Raw genomic sequence first — 18,312 nt, 5'->3', positions numbered from 1 at the left:
TGCGCAAGGCGATTAGAAGCCTTGTGACCTAGAGCAAAAATTTCTGGGTGCAGTGAGGCAAGAAGACAGGTGGTCAGCACCGTGCATTCTGAAGCCTTGTATGGTGCTGTAACGTACAGACGAGTATCACGGAAAGCGCGAACTTAAAGCGCACGTTTGGCTAGAACCCCACCTTTGAGGGCAAGCTCTGGCAATGCTGGTAGTTGATCTTCAAGCCTGTGCTATCTTGCCTGTAAATATGGCGAAGTTAGTCTGAGAAACGCCCAAAGGGTGTCAGATCAATCGTGCCGAATTCACAGGCTCTAGACTTAGCCGAGATTTCGCGGTCTAGACTAACACCCAAGCTCAATTTCGGCACAACGATAAATACAAATTGTGCTGCCCTTACGAGCGACTTACGAGAATATGAATCAATGGATGACCACACCAAGTCCCCCTTTCCTGGAGGCCACGTCTAATTTGATCTAGGTGCACAAACCCCGCATCCACGCCGAATCAGAATTAGAAGACAAAGGTTGAAGTCCTCACTTCATGTACAAATTATCTGCCAGGGTTCATGCTTTGTTATACTCAGCTTACAACACTCGTCCCTCCGGACTTTCATAATTCCAAATATTCCACCTCTCATTCCAATATTATCACTTAGACGCATACTTCTCCGTCCATTCCCTGCTGACTCTTTGTGCGTCCTTCTCATCCTCCTTGTAGTGCTTGGCGACATCGGTAGCCAGTGGGTCGTCGGGATTGGGCGCACTCAGCAAGGCTTGTATCGACAACAGGACTGTCCGAATTTGCAATGCAGGGGACCATTTGTCTGTAAGGCAGTAGGGTTCAAACCGGCAGGAACTAACACGAGGTACCCGAACGCACCTTTCAAAATATCTAAACAGATTCTACCCAGCTTGTCTGCCGTACCGAAACATATTTAGATAGTGCAGGCATTATGGCAATCTAAGAGCTTACCGATGTTTGGGTGGTATATCTTTGTAAGAAATCGCACCTTTGGAGGACTCATGGGATATTCCTCCGGAAGGAATAGTTCCAAGTGAAACACGCCCTCTTACCGAACGCTTCAGCATTCCGACAATGCATCATCTATGATCTCGGCGGCTCACGTTGGAAAGGACTGCCATCAGGCCCTTGAATCGTTACGTCAAAGTAACGTAGGTTATCCTCATGCGGCGCAGCAGTGATTCCAGGCGCGGGGTCTGCGACGAGACGCTCAGTTTCCTATGCGAAGAAATGGAGAATAGATGAAAGAAACATGGTCAGGGATGGCTGACTACCGGGGAGATGCTGTAGACACGATTAAACACACCTTGATGATCCGCTAGATAAGTACCAGATCATATTCAAAACTTGTCATTTCGGAAAATAATATTGAACACCTGCCTTGGGAAGAGCCATATCTAGGGCTCAAGGGCAAGTCGTGCACGGTGGTAGACAATGAATGAGATGGAAACGAGATTACTTGGCGCAGCGGACTGACTTCGGAGTCCATATACGGTCATTTATTCTCACACTTTACGTCCTACCGACTCTTGGCCTTCTCCACACACACCTGTGAGTTCATAATGTCCAACGATATTCAGATGGATGTAAAATGATGTGCCAACTACCACGAACTTGTGCTGATTTGCAGCATTCTAGGATGCAGGCACTGAAAAGCGGGATGACTGGGTAAAGATCACCAGTTCCGACGGCTACTCCTTTCTCGTGAAGCGAAGTGTCGCTGCGATCAGTGGCACCCTCAAAAACATGCTTAGCGAGGACAGTGAGCTCTCATTCCTTTTGGAAGCTTTGCTTTGGTATCCGAACTGTTACGCACTGCAGGTAGTTTCAGGGAGGCAATTGCCAACACATGTCCGATCAGTGAACGGTGGGTAGCAACCCGTTCAGGAACCCCGCATTGTCCTCTAATAGCCTAAATAGCGCTGCTGTGGTCGAGAAGGTCTGTGAGTACATGTCTTTTAAGGCCTATTACGAGGGGCCTGGATCCAAGGAGGGTGTTGATGTGAATGAATTCACCGAACGCATACCGCCCGAGGTGGCATTGGAATTGTGTGTCACATCATTGTTTGTTCCATTATGATCTGAATCAACTTGCGTCGATTAGGCTCCTTGCGGCTGATTATTTAGAAGGTGTGCTTGACTCTTCTATATGAGGTTTACTGATCGCCGAACATCACCCAGTATAAAACTCTTTCAGGCATTCATCTCGAGTCTGTAGGCTACTGATTGACGTTAGATTTGTCAAATTGTGGCCAATATGCCTTGATTGCATTTCATTCGTTGAGTAATGTACCAATGTGGGCGTTGAAACAGGAATCAGAAGTATCCTTGGGTGTTGCAGTCTAGATCATCATGTCATCCATAGTTCGTCACGCAGTCTCGAATCTCTTCAGAGGCATTGGTTTCCCTGTTATTTTCCTCCCAATCGCGACACGCTCAGCAATTCGTTCCACTGTTCCGCCCTGAAGACCGTCTTCATCGGGTTCCTCTAGTGCACGGCGGATCAATTCCTCCATACTCACGCCGTCAATGTCGCCACTGCCGCGGCGCCGCATACTTGGTGCTGGTATTACAGGGAAGTCAGTCACCGAATCTGTAGGTTGGAATGTCGGCAGACGCTCATTCAGCAGATCTGAGCGGCGACTATACGGGTGTAACTGGTGAGAAATGTCCGCGATGCAAGAACTGACAATAGTACTTACGCGTCGGCAAAACTGCGAATGTAGTGCCTCATCTGTGTCCCTTGCGCCGTCAGTAAATCCGACCCGACATGGCCTAGACCAGCGATGGACTCTTCTCCTGCGATTGCAGCCAATTCTGACGCGTTCTCGGCCTCTTCGCTGCAGCCAGCCAAGTGAGGAGTCCGCACTAAATCAAATCGCAAAAATCACGGACCGAAGAAGCTGGAAGACCCGTTGCATCTTTCCAACCGCAAGAATCTTGCTCTTGATCGCCTGCCTACGTGCTGCAACTTCGGAAGGCGGCAAGGCAAGGTCCGTAACGGCCCTGCTGGATCCATCTCCCTCTTGGATAGAGACTTCGGTGTCTTCTAACTCTTCTGGGCTGCATGTTGCCAAGATCGCAAGTAACATCTCTGTGACTGTGAACTCTACTGTAAACAAACTCTGATTTGTGAATTTGTTCTAACTTACTTTTAGCACCGACGAAAGGTAGGCTCCACGTAAATCCATCCATGAAATTTGGAAGCCAGTATGGATGAGAACTCGAGTTGTACTGACGGATCGTAATGTTCTTGTTTGCGTACTTGATCACTGCTCCGCGGTTGTGATACACATCCAGGTAGTTTGGCGCAGAAAATACTGTGATGACGGAAGGAAACTTCTTTGTCGGTGTCTTTCTGTACATCATGTATCTGGCATTATTATTTATTTTAGTAGAGTTATACAGCATACTCCATCAGAGAACTACTCACCCTGCATCCTGAGCTTCGTGCCCACGCACAATCCCCAGCAGGTTATTGCGCTCCAAAAATTTGCACGCCGCCTCATATCTTCAGTTAATTCAGACTAGGAAAGGATCGCACATGACATCTCTTACGTGAAGAAGTATGAACACCCTCGCACCCCATTATGCTCGAACGTGGTGCCAGGAGGCAGGGGCGGACCCTGCTGTGAATGTTCGTGTTCATATCCAAAGTTAACCACAGGATCAGACCATAAAAGGTCGCACAATAAGCCACTCGATCCAGGCTCCTGAAACCGGTCAAGCTACGACTTGAGTGAGTCCGAAATGCACTAGAGTGAAATCACAGAATTAAACAGACCCTGCGCACATCGTCCAAAGTCACCAACTGTGGCGAAAGACCCCCGTGGACGCAGAAAAAGCGGTTATCTACGAGCGCTGAGACTGGAAGAGCGCAGAATGAAGTTATACAGGCATCAGTACACTGCTGGTGAATATTTATGGAGACCTATGATCGCATCGTAAGTAGCGCGTATGACATAGATAACCAAATGAGAGCTTACACTCTCGTTTGAAAGTGAAGTATTCTGTTAGATGTCGGCATTCGTGATTTCCTCGTAGTAGCGTGATGTGCTTCGGGTATTGGAGCTTAAGCGCATATAGATAAAGCAGACACTAGGCCAAGATCAGAACGCAGACTCTTCTGCAAAGGATTCAAACACTCACTTCGATTCCAAAATTTCCGCGATCAACATAATCCCCGAGGAACAGATAGGCATTATCAGAAAATGTGCCACCGATCTCTAGCAATTTCATTAAATCATACTGTGCCCACCCCAAAACCAGTTAATGCAAGCAAGCCGAAAAGGAACGTGGATGACGCACATATTGCCCATGGATATCCCCGCATACTTGAATTATTCAGCTCACACGCCCACTTGTGCCCAGGGCGGACTCACTTGTCACAGGACTCTCTACGTTCACAAGGTTAGGTTCTTGAGCCAAGAGTGCAGTCGCTTGTTGGATGATATACAAAGCCTGGGCTTCGGTCAGACGACCTTCGTTGAAGAAATGGTGCTTCAGAAAATCCGCATTGGGGAGCAGTTCTCCATATGCATTTTGCATGAAAAACTGCTCATCTGTAGGCTGGAATGCTACGGGTTGTGGAACCTGTGAAAGAATGGGAAGATCAAGATTCTTGTACTTTGTTAGTGGTCCGACCCAGACACTGACTCACGCTTGGTACTGCGCGATCTTTGTAGCTTACATCGGGCGCGTTGCTCCACTGAGGAGTTCCCCCAGGAATGACAGGGTCATGCTCAGGGATCTGATATAAGGCGGACTGGAAGTACTCTTGATTACTGCCGGCCATAAGTTGTGGAGGAATGTATGTGCCAAGATTGCGGTAGTGTCGAGAGGTGGAGCATAAACAAAACGGATCTAATTATGGGAGACGCCCAGCTGTCAACTACTAGCGTCAAACCTTCAATCATGATAATGTCGGCCGTGTTCCGCGTCCGTGAGCTGGTCGTCTGGGCGAATGATGCAGCTGATAAGATATCGGTTAATAAGCTGCACCCTGGCAGAAATAGAACATCCGAAGGTACATAAAGATTTCAAACACTGATATCACATAGTTTTACTAGATCTACAAGCCTGAAGAATGTCAGACGCAAAACCCACAGATACATTCAATCAACAGTTATCCCGTCATACTCGTCGTAACCGAGAGCAAGGTTCAAATTCTGCCAAAAAAATTTAAATCGCTGACACCTCTCAATTACACTAGCGGGGCGTACCTGCAAGCACTGCGTTGCGGCGCCCTTGAGAAGATTGTCCAAGCCACCCTAATCTCAATCAGCACATGTTACATACAGGAGAGCTAAACATACCACGACAACAGCTCTATCGCCTTCGCTGTGGACTTGAAAACCTCCCACAGTCCAGCCGTGCTTATTCTCAATGTCCGACAATCCTGGAACGCCCGCTTTGACATGTATCAACTTCTCTCCACCATACTTCTCTTCATAGAGGGCCTTGACATCCCGTGCAGTCACCTTCTCGTTAAGTGGTATAGACAATGTTGAAATGATACCGCTGAACCAAGGCGCAACCGAGGGTATGAAGGCAACTTTTATGGGGTTAGTGGGATCTGCAAGCAGATTGGTTAGGTGACGGCCTGCTTCACGCTCGTGGATGTGGTCTGTGAGCGAATACGGACGGAAACCGCCAGCGAGGCTCTCTGGTGTGACCTTGGGCACCGTCGTCGGCCTGCCATCTGCGTCGCTCGTGCCTGCGACAGTCCCAGCACCGCTGTACCCAGAGATGCCGAACACCGTAGGCCCGCATGCATTCTTTACGTACTTCAACAATGGCGCGATAAGAAGCTGTGTGGAGGTGGCATAGCATCCAGGATTCGATATTCTCTTCGATTTTCGGATGCCATCACGCCCGTAGAGCTCTGAGAAACCCGCGGAAAGAAAATGGAAGCAAAAAATACAGGTAAATTTGGGAGTTCAACAAGGTATTTACACAGACGCCTCACCAGGCAACCCATACTTCCACCCGGATTCAAAACGGTAGTCCGCACTCAAGTCGACAATGACACTTGATTCACCGGAACTGCGCACCTTTGCGCCACGATCAATCGCATCAACAAATGGCTTGCAGACGCCGTTGGGGAGCGCCATCACCCATGCATCAACCTCTCCGTCCTTTTCCATTTGCTCAACGTCCTCGACAGACAAGTTGCTGTGCGTGATCGAGGACTTTGGGTATCCCTGCAGAGGGTATCCTGCTAGCTGTCGAGATGAGACATGTGTGAGATTGATGTAAGGATGGCTGGAAAGTAGGGTTACGAGAGCCTGTCCTGTGTACCCGCGCGCTCCGATCAAGGCAAGGCGCTTGGGCTCAGCACATATAGGCTGCGAAGCGACAACAGTTGCATACCCCCGGGAGCCGGAAGGTACTTGACGACGGGCAAGGGTAGAATAAGACCTGGTGGCACCAGGTTGAGGGGGAGCAGACGGTCCTACAGGCAGGTATGCCCTTTCAAGTCTGCCCTTGGCCTCGAAACCCTTGACAATTCTCTGTACCTCAGCAATATCCTGCACGCCATACCAGAACAAGCTCTTGCCAGCACGCGTGAAGCTTCCATCAGCGCGCTCAAAGTGCCAGGAGCGGTTCTCATCGTCCACCTTCGCAGTCCAGAAGAGTTTGCGATGATCTTTCTTAATAGCGTTGAAAACGTTGTCGATGACATTGTTGAGAACTCCGCTGCGAGAGGCGAGAAGCTTGGTCATGATTGGCACTTCGCCTTCAGGGTGAGTGACAATGGCGACTGCGTCGAGGGGTTCATCGCCGTAAATGGTATACGGCGTCTTTTGGAGGTCGCTGAGGACACTAGTGACACTTGAGACCCCAGATTGCACATCTGGATCACGATCGTGAATGACTTGGCGGAAGCGATCAGCGCCGAGACTCTCGATGCTGTTGTGTTTGAAGAGCCGGTATCCGCGGCGGATAAGGGTACCAGCACCGCTGTCGGTGAATAGCTCCCTCTGCAAATTGTCGGCAGAGATGACAGCCACAGACGAGGAACGGGGTAGGTGGTCAAGGAGTTCCTTGAATTCACGCAACTTGAGCTTGGTGCCGTACTTGACCCACGGCTCCTTCATGAGTTGTTCATACTCCTGCAAATAGAGCAATTAGTATACTAGTGATATTGTAGCGCGATGTAGAATGTACCTCATCCAGATTGATAACGTCCAACTTTTGGCCTGTGATGCCGTGGAACATGCCACCTTTCTCATTCAGGAAGACTATCTTCATGGGCTCAAGCTCCTTGGCGAGTTCTCCGGCAGCAATGTCAGCGTTAACATTCAGGATCTGGCCATCAGGTGTCTCGGCTAAGCTGGTGAGAATGGGCAATGCGCCTGCCCTGATGGACGCCTCGATAGGACGCTTATCAACGCGAGTGATATTTCCAACAAGTTTGTACTTTTCTTTGTCGAGATAATCGGCGGTGAATACGCCAGAGGTGATAGGGCGCGCACGAGTGCCTAGCTGTTCAAGGGCACCGACAAGCTTTAGGTTTTGTTCGAGAAAGACTCGTCGGGCGATTTGCAAGGTTTTCGCATCTAAAAATATATTGGCCATGAAAACCAAGAATATGAATACTGGCTTAAACGCACCCGTGACACGAATTCCATCAATATAATCTGGAATAACACCTTCAGACTCGATGATGCCGTTTAGCTGTGGTCCTGCACCATGGAGTACTACAGGGTAGAGCCCAACGCGATACAGGAAGCTCAAACTGAGGGCCAGTTCATCAATTTGATCCAACACAGCTCCTCCGACCTTGATAACAGCGAACTTGGCAGGTTGGGATGGGTGGGAGGAAGAGGAGAATATGCGGAGGTGTCGCTCGACCTCCCGCTTGGTTCCAATGGAGTATAAAAGTCTGGTTATCGTATCCTGCGTATATAGTACAATGAAGAAATGATATTGGGGATTCAGACTTTTAACGTACCCTATCAGTCTGGGCTACCGACTGGATAGACCTAACAGACACATTTCCACGACGTCTGACTGCGGTAAGGGCAGCTTGACGTTGACCAGCAACCCGAACGGCCTGTCTAGCGACCTGTGCTGAAACACGAGAGGCAGCCAACATGTTTTGCTAGTCGATTTTGTGAGCAGCAAAACCAAAAAAAAAAAGGTGTATGCAAGAAAGTAGTTGTGTTTGAAGCCAAGTCCTATATGCCTATAGCCGCCGCCTAGGCTATTGTTCAAAGTCCGAAGAGGGTATACATTAGACGTAGTTATTGTCACTTGACTCGTCACTGGTTCCTGTGTATAGAACGTTTTTCTCAATCCTGACTTGCTTTCACTCGGATCTCGGCTCCTTGCTCGTTGAAAATTTGCTGTATTCTGGTAGTTTCACATCGCAGCTCGGGTCCATGATCATGCGCGTGAGTTTTGGACAGCTGTCATTAACTTGTGTTAAGCTTACCGCTTATGATAGTCTTCGAAATTATATTCAAGGGGGAGGGTTTGCTGATGCGAATCCACTAGTAGGCTTGGGACTACTGGCTCTTGTACGGTTTCCCAATAATAATAATGATCGCTCGTTTCGACAGCCTCTCTAACTCAAGCTTGGTGGACGACGAGCAAGACTAGACACAGTCGATCATTTCAGACATCCACTTGCTCGAGCAGTATGAACATCTGTCCAATAGTGACTGATTGGCTCAGAGCTAGGTATTGCATCAATCAACCATGGTACCAAAGCGAAAGCAGACTTCTAGCATGACTCACTATCGCGAGGTGCTGCGGCTCGGGCTGCCGGCTCAGTTTTTAATGCAGACCAGATCATTTAGTGATCCACCCTAAGACGTGCAGGTGAGTCATGTGGTTGAATCCTGGTTGCACAGCAACCTGCTCATACTCACGGCAACATTGTAGCTACAAGCCAAGCCTTTGCAGCAAACGTCACCTATTTCGCAAAATTGATTCTAAGTCAAACATGCACCGACAAACATAGATGCTGTCAAAGCAACAACAATGGCGAGGGAGGAGAATCGCATTTTCTGTGCGACGTGATATGTATTCTTCTGAGGGGGACAACGACCAGCCTTTATATTTCATGAGCACGATTCTAATCGATTTGGCAGAATTATTACTGCTGTCAGATAGCACAACTTTCGGAAGAACATGCAGGAGCGTATTTAGCCTGCCAATAGGCATCCACAATTCTCTTCTTCGTAATCACGGCATAACGCTCGCTCGAATCCCCGGTCTCCCCGCGTAATCCTAATCACTCATCGCTTCATCATTTGAACTTGCAGTGACTCTGCTAGCGTAGCGACCAAGTTGAGAAGTTGATGCTCGTTCTCGTCGATACTTCCGATATGTACTCGGTTGATATTTCATGATGTCACTTACCCGTTGCACCCTTATATGTACCTGCAATTCGCCCTGTAGGCCTGTGACCCTGCAACTACCGCTACGCAGAGATGTATGACGACATTCATCCTCGCTCTTGGCATGCGCTTGGTCAAAAATCCCTAGTACTTGTCGTGGTCACAGCCATAACAAGCTCCATCTAAAGTTTTAGACTCTCTACGATACCAAGTTAATGCAGTCGCTTGACTCGCCACTGCCTGGTTGGCAATTGCTGTGTATAGAATGATCCCGACTTGCTTCCACCTACTCATCATGGATTTATTGCAACCCGCGTTGCATCATCCATGTTACATAGACTTGCGGTAGACAATTTACTGTATCTCTAGCAGTTTCACATAGATCTGAAATTCTGTGCTGAAGCAGCTCGAGTCCAAGTTTGCGAATTGATGATCACTCTGAAAACCAGGACGTGGCGGCGCCGGCCCGTATGTACGTCATGACCTCTCATAGCCTGTGACAGTAATTTTCAGCAGCCCAGACATCAGTGAATTCGATCGGTATGATGTCGATACAGAGTTTGGAATTGAAAACTCATCCACAATTAAGGACCTTTGGTTTGGACAACTGAGAAATCTGTTTTATCGAAAGCGTACGTTGAGTTATATGAATAATGATTCTGAAGTCGAGAAAACACAGATTCATTTACGTAAATGCAGGTGTCTGAACAGTTCATCAAAACGCTCACCGTCCGCGCGGATGCAAATCCCCAAATTCAACCAGACTCACCCGTCTATCAGCGCGTGTGACTACCATCGACATATCGCACTACCTCCTCGGGCCAACACAGTCGAAACCCACCTAATACGGGTGGAATCTGGATGACGGGAAAGGGTTGAGCAAGAAAGATGCAGCGAAACCACATCTACAGACTATCCGCGGCACCTACATAAATGAACGCCTTATATCTCCTCCTTTACTCAGATGGATCGAGACTATCGATCGATCAAGGAGATAGAATAAGTTTAGGATGTGGAATTGCCGGCGATTTCACGGGCATCAACAAATATGCACAGTTTGTACGGGAATATCAAAGTGAACCACCTCCATTTCTGTGTTGACAACAAGTCCGTGATGTAGGCTGCGTATGCAGTTACTCCTGGTCAAACCATCGAAGACTTCCCACCTGCATCATTCTTCCATCGCAGTGAAATCCCATGAACTCCCGACCATCTCAATGCAATAGATGCGCAGATCAACTCGCGAAACAAGCTAACACATGCAATGACTCGCTTGTTGTAACATGTACCACTGCACGGAGACGCAATAAGGAAAACTTGCTTTGGAGATAGATGGATTAAAAATCGTAAGGAAATGTCTACGCAATGCGTTCTATCTTCGTAGTGTGGCATCCCTGTATTAACATCAGCAGCAGTGACCGCTCGTTTTGACAGTCTCTCGAACTTCAGCTCAGTGGACGACAAGTCAGACTAGGCGCGGTCGATGGCGTTCAGATGAGTTCAAGCACCCGCATTACTCGAGGAGCACAAAAAATTGTCCACAAACAACTGTACTGATTGACTCCGAACTAGGTATTGCACCGTCAACCATGATACCAAAGCGCAGCACAAAAATTTGTCCACGAACAACTTTAGTGATCGACTTCGAACTAGGTATCACACCATCAATCATGATACCAAAACGAAAACGGAAACATGACTTGCTGTTGCGATGTACCGCTCGGGCTGCCGGCTCACTTGCTAACTCGGCCGACAGTAATTGTCTTCTGAACGAGCAGGTGAGTCATGTAGTTGAATCCTGGCTGCACAGCGATCTGCTCATACTCGCTACAAAAAGAGCCTTTGCAGCAGTTTTCAGTTGCCCAGCACACTCTTCCGTCGCAGCGTGAGGCACTGACAGACAGAGATGCTGTTAACATAACTACGACGGCGAGGAAGGAGAAACGCATTTTTTGTGCGAGGTGATATGGAATCTTCTGAGGTGGATCTCGAATGATAATTCTGAGGATGTGGGAACACTATAGGATAACCACCAGCCTCTTTTATATCCTGCATATATACATGGGCATGATCCTGATCGATTTAGCAGATAGAACCTGCGGGAGCGTACTCAACTGTGGCCCATACGTCGTTACTGAGGTCGTAGGGTATACGGACAAGCAAACTCGACAATGCTCTGAAATAATTACACAAGGTAATTTTTTGGGGCTAAATGATATATCATGATGCGAGTTCTCCTGCATGAATTACTGAACCCTCTAAAACCATCTCTTCGTAGCGCTCAATATCAGGAAATTCACTGCCGAGGGAAGTGACTTCTAGCATCGCGTAGCACAGCGCTTCTTTTGAAAGGACTGTACACAGTACATACCACTTTTGCTGATACAATTGCGCTTTGTTGAAGGTAATTCATACTCGCACTGGAGTGAGTCTTGTTTCTGCCTTCGTATTGAAGTTGTCGTCCATGGCTTAATTTCTAGCGACTCGCTGAGTTAGTCATTATGATCGCTGTTGGGCCAATCTCAATGCCGCTTGAGCGAATTGAATGAAGAAATATTTGATACACTTGACTAGAAAACGCAAACCGTGAGTGAGCGAAGTCGTCCAGCCAGCTTGATGCCTCTGTGACTTCGATCACGCACTGCGCGATCTTGTCCAATAGCGCAGTAATACACCCTAGAAAAACTACTTCCATACCAAAGTCACCTGCCCATTAAGGTTGACAGAGGTATTCGTCATCACTAGCTCTTCAGTAGCCTCCTTGTAAGTCCACCCTTTGAACGGCGATCCCTGCAACGAGACCTGGGTAGGCTTCTGTACACCAAGCACCGTGACAGTCTCCAACTTCTGCTGAATCGTATATTTTCCCTGGCTCTCAATCTTCAGTGTGCGTTCTGCAGCCTGGAATGTGAGGCTCCGACTCGGTCCAGGCGGGAAACTGATCCCATCGTCCACGTATGCAGTGCCGAATGCTTTGCCTGCTGCGTTGAGAGACACGAGCAGCGAATAGGGGCCTTCGCGAGTCTCATAAATGGTGTACCCAGGCTCTTGATGCAACAACAGAGCAGAGTTGTCCCGGATGTGGACGTTGATGTGACTGATGGGAGCATTTAGTGTTGTGTTTCTTCCAGACGAAGCGTTCACGGCGGCGTGCGTGTACCAGTCACGCCAGATTACGCTACCGCGGCCTGGGAAGATACCTGTGATGTAGTATGTTAAGTAGGGATGTCGTTGGTAAAATTTAGACTGTTACCGTCAACGGTCGTAGCTCCTGGAGTCAGTACTGGAGTCACGAGAATATCACTTCCAACGAGCCATTGCCTGTCCACCGTGAAAAGCTCAGGTTCATCAGGGAACTCGTAAAACAACGCCCTGACAGGCGGAAGACCAGCCATGGAGGAATTGGCAAAAAGCGTGTACTTTGTATGTCTACTGTCAACCTCATGAACAATCGAAAAAGGACGCACTTACCCAGTACGGCAGTAAAGAGTATCTAGCAGCGATGGCGATGCGGGATGCGTTTGCTACGCTTGCCCAGCGATAAGGTTCTTGAGGAAGGGCACCATAAGTATTATGGTTCCTGTAGAAGGGAACGAATGCCGAGAGCTGCATCCAACGGTTGCACAACTCCTCGTCGGTGTTACCATCTGCGTCATTCGTTAACCTGAAACCATTTGACGTTCTGCAAATACCTACTGAATCCACAAGTGTCAGCGCCAACCATCGGAATTTGGTAGATTTGGAATTGCAGAACGCCCTGGATGTTGAGGTACAGATACTGCCACTTGCTGTAGTTATCACCAAGCTAGAGGCGTCAACATCCCGTCCTATTCCATCAAATAGATTCCAAATACCCAATGACCAGTCCATTTCCCGGCAGATGGGAAGGTTGATCTGCTGATCAAGAACGGACGCTTTCCAGGGATGACAGATTGAATCGCAAGGTGCGTCGTCTTTTCCTCCATCAATCCAAACATATTGTGCACGTCGAGCTCTGCATATCCGCCGGAGTGGGTCGCATTCGTCGCCAGGGTGTTGCGGTAAAGGGGTCCGATAGCTTTATTCCGAGTCGCATCAAAGACACGGTATACGACCAATGAATCTTACCATTATGGATAGCATATGGCGGGCTGTTAAGATTGGTGCCTTTCTCGCCACCAGCGCCGATGCCACGTTTTTCAACCATGGTCGTGGAAGTTGAGCTTGCTTGACATGAATTTGTAGAGGTGCCGTTGATGGTCATGTTCCCACTAGGTCCCCATTTCGTCTCATTGTAGCTTCATCGATCATCATGAGTGATATTCAGCACTTCAGTTCAAAGTAGTTTCTTTACCATTCAGGGTATCCGGTGACGACCGTGCCAGCCATACTCATGGGAGTGAGGGCAGAGTAGTTCGCACCGGTCCCGCTTCTCACCAGTCAGCTTCACACAAGAACACACAAGCTCGCCTTACCAAGAGTCACTGCAGAATGAACTTGGTTCATTCATGTCGAGCCAAATACCAGAAAATTCGACACCCATTTGAGTCCAGTTTTTGAGAGCCTCAGTCCATACAGAGAGTATGTTTTCACTGAACCAGTCTGGGAAGACCTAAAAAGCAAGCTTAATTGTTAGTAGTATGAAGTGCTTCACAAGTCATGTGTGACGTACGGTGTATCCAGGCCAGACTTGACCAAGGTAGAGAGACCCATCTGGATTTTTGATCCACACATCTCTGCATTGGGATTAGCGCCTTAACCTGTTACCAAGCGCAAATAACTGACTTTTCAACACCCCGTGTGAAAGGATCATACTAAATTACGATGCGGTCAGGAATCATACGAACTTGATAGCATGTCAACGAGCTTACGATGTCAGTTGAATTTACTGTAACAGCGATACCTGCATCCGTAATGGGGATATCTGATAACAAGTTAAATCAAAACTGGGCGAGAAATAATATAGGCGCATTCACAATGTTGATTATTCGAGGCCTTTCACTGGAGTGAGAGAACTGGGAGAATTTATGTGGAGAGACGCTCACCAATTCTCGAATGAACGCGCGAAGTTCGTCCCCAGGGAAGTTTACTGGGTCAGTAGTGAAGTCGCGATAAGCGTGGTACAAGTCGATATCGTTCCATTGAACTAGCGCGAAGTAAGGATCACGAGCAACGAATGTCCAAAATGGGGCAGACCTTCTAAGGGGATGCCCGCCGCGCGCATCTGCGCAACGTTTTCTCTGTCATTGCTAACATTGTGGTATCCCCATCTGTATGACTTGAGTGAGTCTATTCTATATCGATCATAGTACAGAGAACATCACCTGCAAAGGTGAAACCCAAAGCCCCACGCTGGTTGCCACATAGGGTACCCGATGACTGAACCGTACTGTGCAATTACTTCCGCATCCGAGGGACCAGAGAAGAAGTAGAAGTCCATAATACCACCAATCAGGCGGTACTCGATTAATGACACTTTAGATTTTGGGGGCGTCTGCAGGAAGATGTCTGAACCTGCGGAACTAATGAATGTTATTAGCAGATAGAGAAATGCAGTTGTGGTTAAATACCTAAGCAGAAGAACACCAGAAGAAGAGGCCTTTCCGGTAGTCGTATTGTACCGATGTTCGACGTATATTGGATGGGAGCCGTACCTAAACACGATCATGGATCATCACGTGAGTATTATTTCTAATCATGTGACCTACATGTTTTGATCAACGGGATCTGCAACATCGCGAGCCCAATGCGTCTGAATAGTGCCCACACCCCCATGCGTCCCGATGTCGCGTCTAAATCCACTACTAGCAATTACCTCGCCTAATCCGTAGATGTTGGTGCCATACGGCAGAGCGGAAGTAACCTGATAACTGTACGTCATATTCGCAGGTTCAGCGAAAATGACGGATGCATACCTGGAGATATTGATCTTCAAATACAAGAGGGAAGCCATCAAATGCTGTGCTTGGGTCAGATGTATTGAACGGTGGAATAGGAGTCGGTGGCAGCGATGAGGTTCTCGTGTCGAACAATGGCATTGCGCCTGGGTCTGAGCGTCTCGTGATCCAAAATGCAAAAGGCGCTGCATCAAAGTTGAATATAAGATCGGATTTACTTGCGTAGGATGTCGTTGGTGCAGCAGGCCGTTCGATTACCGACTCGGGGATTGTGAATTGTTGGTTTGCCGTATCATAAATCTTGACATGGAGACTAAAACCGACCATCAGCGCTATACCTAAGAGACTCGGGAAACAATGTACGTAGACTGTGATTGATAAGTGACTTGGATTGTAAGTTCTGAGATATCTCGTCCAAAAGCATTGCATGCTGGTCCCGCGAGTGTGAGCTGAGCAGTGAGACCGATGTTAGACTCGTGAAGTGACCCCAGAGTATATCCTGAAACCTGCCATTATCGGTGGCAACTCCACAAAATTTGAACTTCTTACCTGGACAATGTGTGACATTCATAGAGTAAGGCGATCCGGTACCATTGGAAACGAGCTTGTTTCCCAGCGTAGCACGCTGAGAAACCTCTCCGCAGACTGTAGGCGCTAGGATGTACAGGACACCTAATAGCAAGGAGAACATGACAGCGAGCCTGAGAGAACGATAGTACTGTGGCCGATGATGAATTTCATCATGATCTGACGGGTTGTATTTATATTTGAAACCCAACATCCTCTCCCCTGGCCCCATGTGATCACCGGTGAGAGAGAAAGAGAAGAATTAGAACAGTGACGTACGGACTCTACGATATGACCAGTCCTCGTGTCAGCATCAAGAACGACCCGGCTCAGTGCTGACTATTACCACACTTGGAAACAGATCACATCACTTTGTCAGTTGTCTAGAGTATGTATGTAAGTCGGCCTAACCTGTGTAGTCCCGGATCCGTTGGAACGGGAGTCACATCACTTTCGGCCTGAATGAGTCTGAGCGGAAATTGAGTGGATACTGGCCACCAATGATGGCGGGTAGATACCCGGGGCTACACCGAGGCGATTGTGGAGAACTCGAGGTCGAGCCTCAGGCTGTGATTTTAGGCGTTGGTACATTTTTTTGAGGATGATCATTGATGGAGTTTATCCTAAAGTGTGACGGCAATTCCGTTGTACTCATATTACTCAATTAGCCCCTTACAGTAATATCACAGCTCAACATGCGGTCCTATGGTAAGACGTTTAGGGTTCGGGATAAAATTATTCAACGAATTATTAGCCTGCTTTTTAGCCAGGTGGTTCTTGGGGAGTTATTAACTAGCGGATTATTAGCCACTTATTAGCGGTCACGTGATGTTGTTTTTAGCAGGCGAAAAATAGCTAACAACCTTAGCCAATTAGCCAGCGTCTCATTCCCATACTCCCGGCCACTCGTTATCGACATCGTCAGTCTCAGCCTCATTCCTGACCTGATCGACGTTGTACCTCTGATATATGACGCATAGGTAGCCACCAGGAATTATTAGCATTATTAGCATGGTATTTTCTGGGACGAATTATTAGCGTGTTATTAGCTTGCTAATATCTCGCTAATTAGCACCTGGCTAATAAACAACGAGTTTTCTCCCGAACCATAAAGACGTTGCGGCATATCCAGAAATTCGTGGTACAAACCGGTTGGTCTAGTGTTCTACAAATAATTCCATCTTCTATGGGTCGTCAGCCGAGATCATCTGCGCCCATCAGTGACTCGGCTGTTCCTGCGGCCTTAGTACTGTGATCAGATTCAAACTCTCAGGCATTTCTCGAATTCTGATTTGACTGCTTTGAAACGATAAGCAACTCTGTATCGAATGTGCACGACTAGGATATCTGGAGTCACTGGAGCGCCAGGGTCCCACAGCTCACGCCAAGGATGTTTGTTTGGTACACCGAGCTTACAGCGATATAATATTCACTTGGCGTATTGAGCGAGGCGCTAAGCAAGTGCTAAGCTACTTTTGTATTGATAGTACTGTTGACACTCGTCGAGGCGAGATGTGAATTCGGTTCGGAAACGACCAAACTCGAAACTCCGATTCACATCCAGTTGCAATTTACAATCATGTATCCATACATCGTAATCCCCTGTCAATGACCCCATGTCGTTGCAGCAGGATCTCAGTCCTGGACCACTCTTACACTCGTATTCTTGCTACAGCACCGCCATCTCCATTTCAAACTCCAAGCGAATCCTCTGGAACATTTCACCAGGTGCACCAACTCCTGCTTCTCACATTACTAGTGCTGCGGGTTCCGTCTGCACAATGAATAGGACAGAGAGGTGCCAAGTGCGAGTTTTCTCGTTATGAAGACAGGTAGTATCAATACTATTTGAAGCAGCTGAACGCACAATCGATATTATTTGTTGCTGGGAGGTGTGTGATATATTTCGGTCTGCAATTTCATAGGATTAACGGGCATCATGTTAGCAAAAAGAACGTATCTTTGTATTCCACATCGCTATGAATGTCAAGTTCATTTATGCCTTCCGAGCCCTTATTTCATCTAGCAAGGAGACCTTCACTCCACGATGAAGCAACTTATCTCCGGGCCTCTGGCCACCCTCGGAGCACTACAAGTGCTGAAGTTTATCGCCTCAATTTTACAGAGGAACTGGCCCGGGCGGTCGACGAGCGAGGCCATACAATATCTGGTCCTGTGACTCCCAGAGCAGTCGACGAGCTAATCACTGCTAAGAATCTTTGCGAGCTTGACTCACGAGTTGCTCCAGAATGCAAGGGACAGTGATTATGATACAGTGTGTTTGCCAGTACTAATAGTTACTCCGTTTACCATCTCGATTCGATTCGCCTTGGCGGCAACACTATTTTGTAAGTCGTACGTCAACCCGACTTGTGGGACTTGCGCGGGGCGGTACAAATGCTAGTAGTGACGAGACCTTAGAGTCAGAATCGCACTGTGCGCGCACTAACACTATGATGATGACTTGCTAGCATATGAGCGCCTCTGTTTGGTCTTATGTAACAATA

General features: G+C 47.9%; 5 protein-coding genes across 5 annotated transcripts; 1 reads left to right on the top strand and 4 right to left on the bottom strand.

Annotated features, from left to right (window-relative positions):
• Window positions 1–638: 638 nt before the first annotated feature.
• EDB93DRAFT_1243298 (ubiquitin-conjugating enzyme/RWD-like protein) lies at window positions 639–1,407 on the bottom strand (the record flags this gene model as incomplete). The annotated part of the gene is made up of 6 exons (XM_041452126.1): window positions 639–814; window positions 871–906; window positions 964–1,059; window positions 1,116–1,230; window positions 1,315–1,358; window positions 1,389–1,407. The coding sequence occupies 6 exons, from the start codon at window positions 1,405–1,407 to the stop codon at window positions 639–641; spliced, it is 486 nt and encodes a 161-aa protein (XP_041302030.1).
• A 167-nt stretch (window positions 1,408–1,574) lies between these two features.
• Window positions 1,575–2,165, top strand: EDB93DRAFT_1108451 (BTB/POZ protein; the record flags this gene model as incomplete). Its single annotated transcript, XM_041447843.1, has 5 exons — window positions 1,575–1,598; window positions 1,651–1,774; window positions 1,834–1,879; window positions 1,933–2,061; window positions 2,117–2,165. The coding sequence occupies 5 exons, from the start codon at window positions 1,575–1,577 to the stop codon at window positions 2,163–2,165; spliced, it is 372 nt and encodes a 123-aa protein (XP_041302029.1).
• A 216-nt stretch (window positions 2,166–2,381) lies between these two features.
• Window positions 2,382–4,807, bottom strand: EDB93DRAFT_1243296 (Metallo-dependent phosphatase-like protein; the record flags this gene model as incomplete). Its single annotated transcript, XM_041452125.1, has 12 exons — window positions 2,382–2,655; window positions 2,715–2,852; window positions 2,908–3,112; window positions 3,165–3,385; window positions 3,446–3,523; window positions 3,571–3,740; window positions 3,797–3,879; window positions 3,999–4,110; window positions 4,162–4,260; window positions 4,321–4,346; window positions 4,395–4,605; window positions 4,673–4,807. The coding sequence occupies 12 exons, from the start codon at window positions 4,805–4,807 to the stop codon at window positions 2,382–2,384; spliced, it is 1,752 nt and encodes a 583-aa protein (XP_041302028.1).
• Window positions 4,808–5,126: 319 nt separating this feature from the next.
• Window positions 5,127–8,113, bottom strand: EDB93DRAFT_1108449 (uncharacterized protein; the record flags this gene model as incomplete). Its single annotated transcript, XM_041447842.1, has 7 exons — window positions 5,127–5,180; window positions 5,235–5,282; window positions 5,328–5,896; window positions 5,981–7,127; window positions 7,183–7,574; window positions 7,629–7,914; window positions 7,970–8,113. 7 exons carry the CDS (start codon window positions 8,111–8,113, stop codon window positions 5,127–5,129), a joined length of 2,640 nt encoding a protein of 879 aa, XP_041302027.1.
• A 3,675-nt stretch (window positions 8,114–11,788) lies between these two features.
• Window positions 11,789–16,413, bottom strand: EDB93DRAFT_1180400 (glycoside hydrolase family 31 protein). Its single transcript, XM_041450640.1, has 22 exons — window positions 16,217–16,413; window positions 16,085–16,155; window positions 15,788–16,027; window positions 15,602–15,737; window positions 15,257–15,551; window positions 15,050–15,204; window positions 14,912–14,995; window positions 14,666–14,863; window positions 14,538–14,611; window positions 14,387–14,487; window positions 14,318–14,336; window positions 14,213–14,265; window positions 14,127–14,155; window positions 14,014–14,077; window positions 13,817–13,953; window positions 13,696–13,770; window positions 13,470–13,639; window positions 13,217–13,419; window positions 13,059–13,167; window positions 12,834–13,009; window positions 12,616–12,781; window positions 11,789–12,562 (listed from the first exon to the last, which is right to left on the bottom strand). The coding sequence occupies exons 3-22, from the start codon at window positions 16,017–16,019 to the stop codon at window positions 12,048–12,050; spliced, it is 2,991 nt and encodes a 996-aa protein (XP_041302026.1). The 5' UTR covers window positions 16,020–16,027; window positions 16,085–16,155; window positions 16,217–16,413; the 3' UTR covers window positions 11,789–12,047.
• Window positions 16,414–18,312: the final 1,899 nt, after the last annotated feature.

Source organism: Suillus bovinus (genome assembly GCF_016758785.1).
Source record: "Suillus bovinus strain UH-Sbo-P2 chromosome Unknown EDB93scaffold_107, whole genome shotgun sequence".
Taxonomy (NCBI): domain Eukaryota; kingdom Fungi; phylum Basidiomycota; class Agaricomycetes; order Boletales; family Suillaceae; genus Suillus; species Suillus bovinus.
Note: the sequence above shows the minus strand (reverse complement) of the source record. Positions and strands in the feature narration are given on the sequence as shown.

Bases quoted from the DNA above. Each gene is read 5' to 3' on its own strand.
- EDB93DRAFT_1180400 (XM_041450640.1), bottom strand. From the start codon at position 16,019: ATGTTGGGTTTCAAATATAAATACAACCCGTCAGATCATGATGAAATT. The intron at 14,612-14,665 runs GTGATGTTCTCT...CAAGTCATACAG, and splicing joins TTTGGGTTTCACCTTTGCAG to ATGGGGATACCACAATGTTA. The intron at 13,771-13,816 runs GTAAGGCGAGCT...ACTGGTGAGAAG, and splicing joins TCATTCTGCAGTGACTCTTG to CGGGACCGGTGCGAACTACT.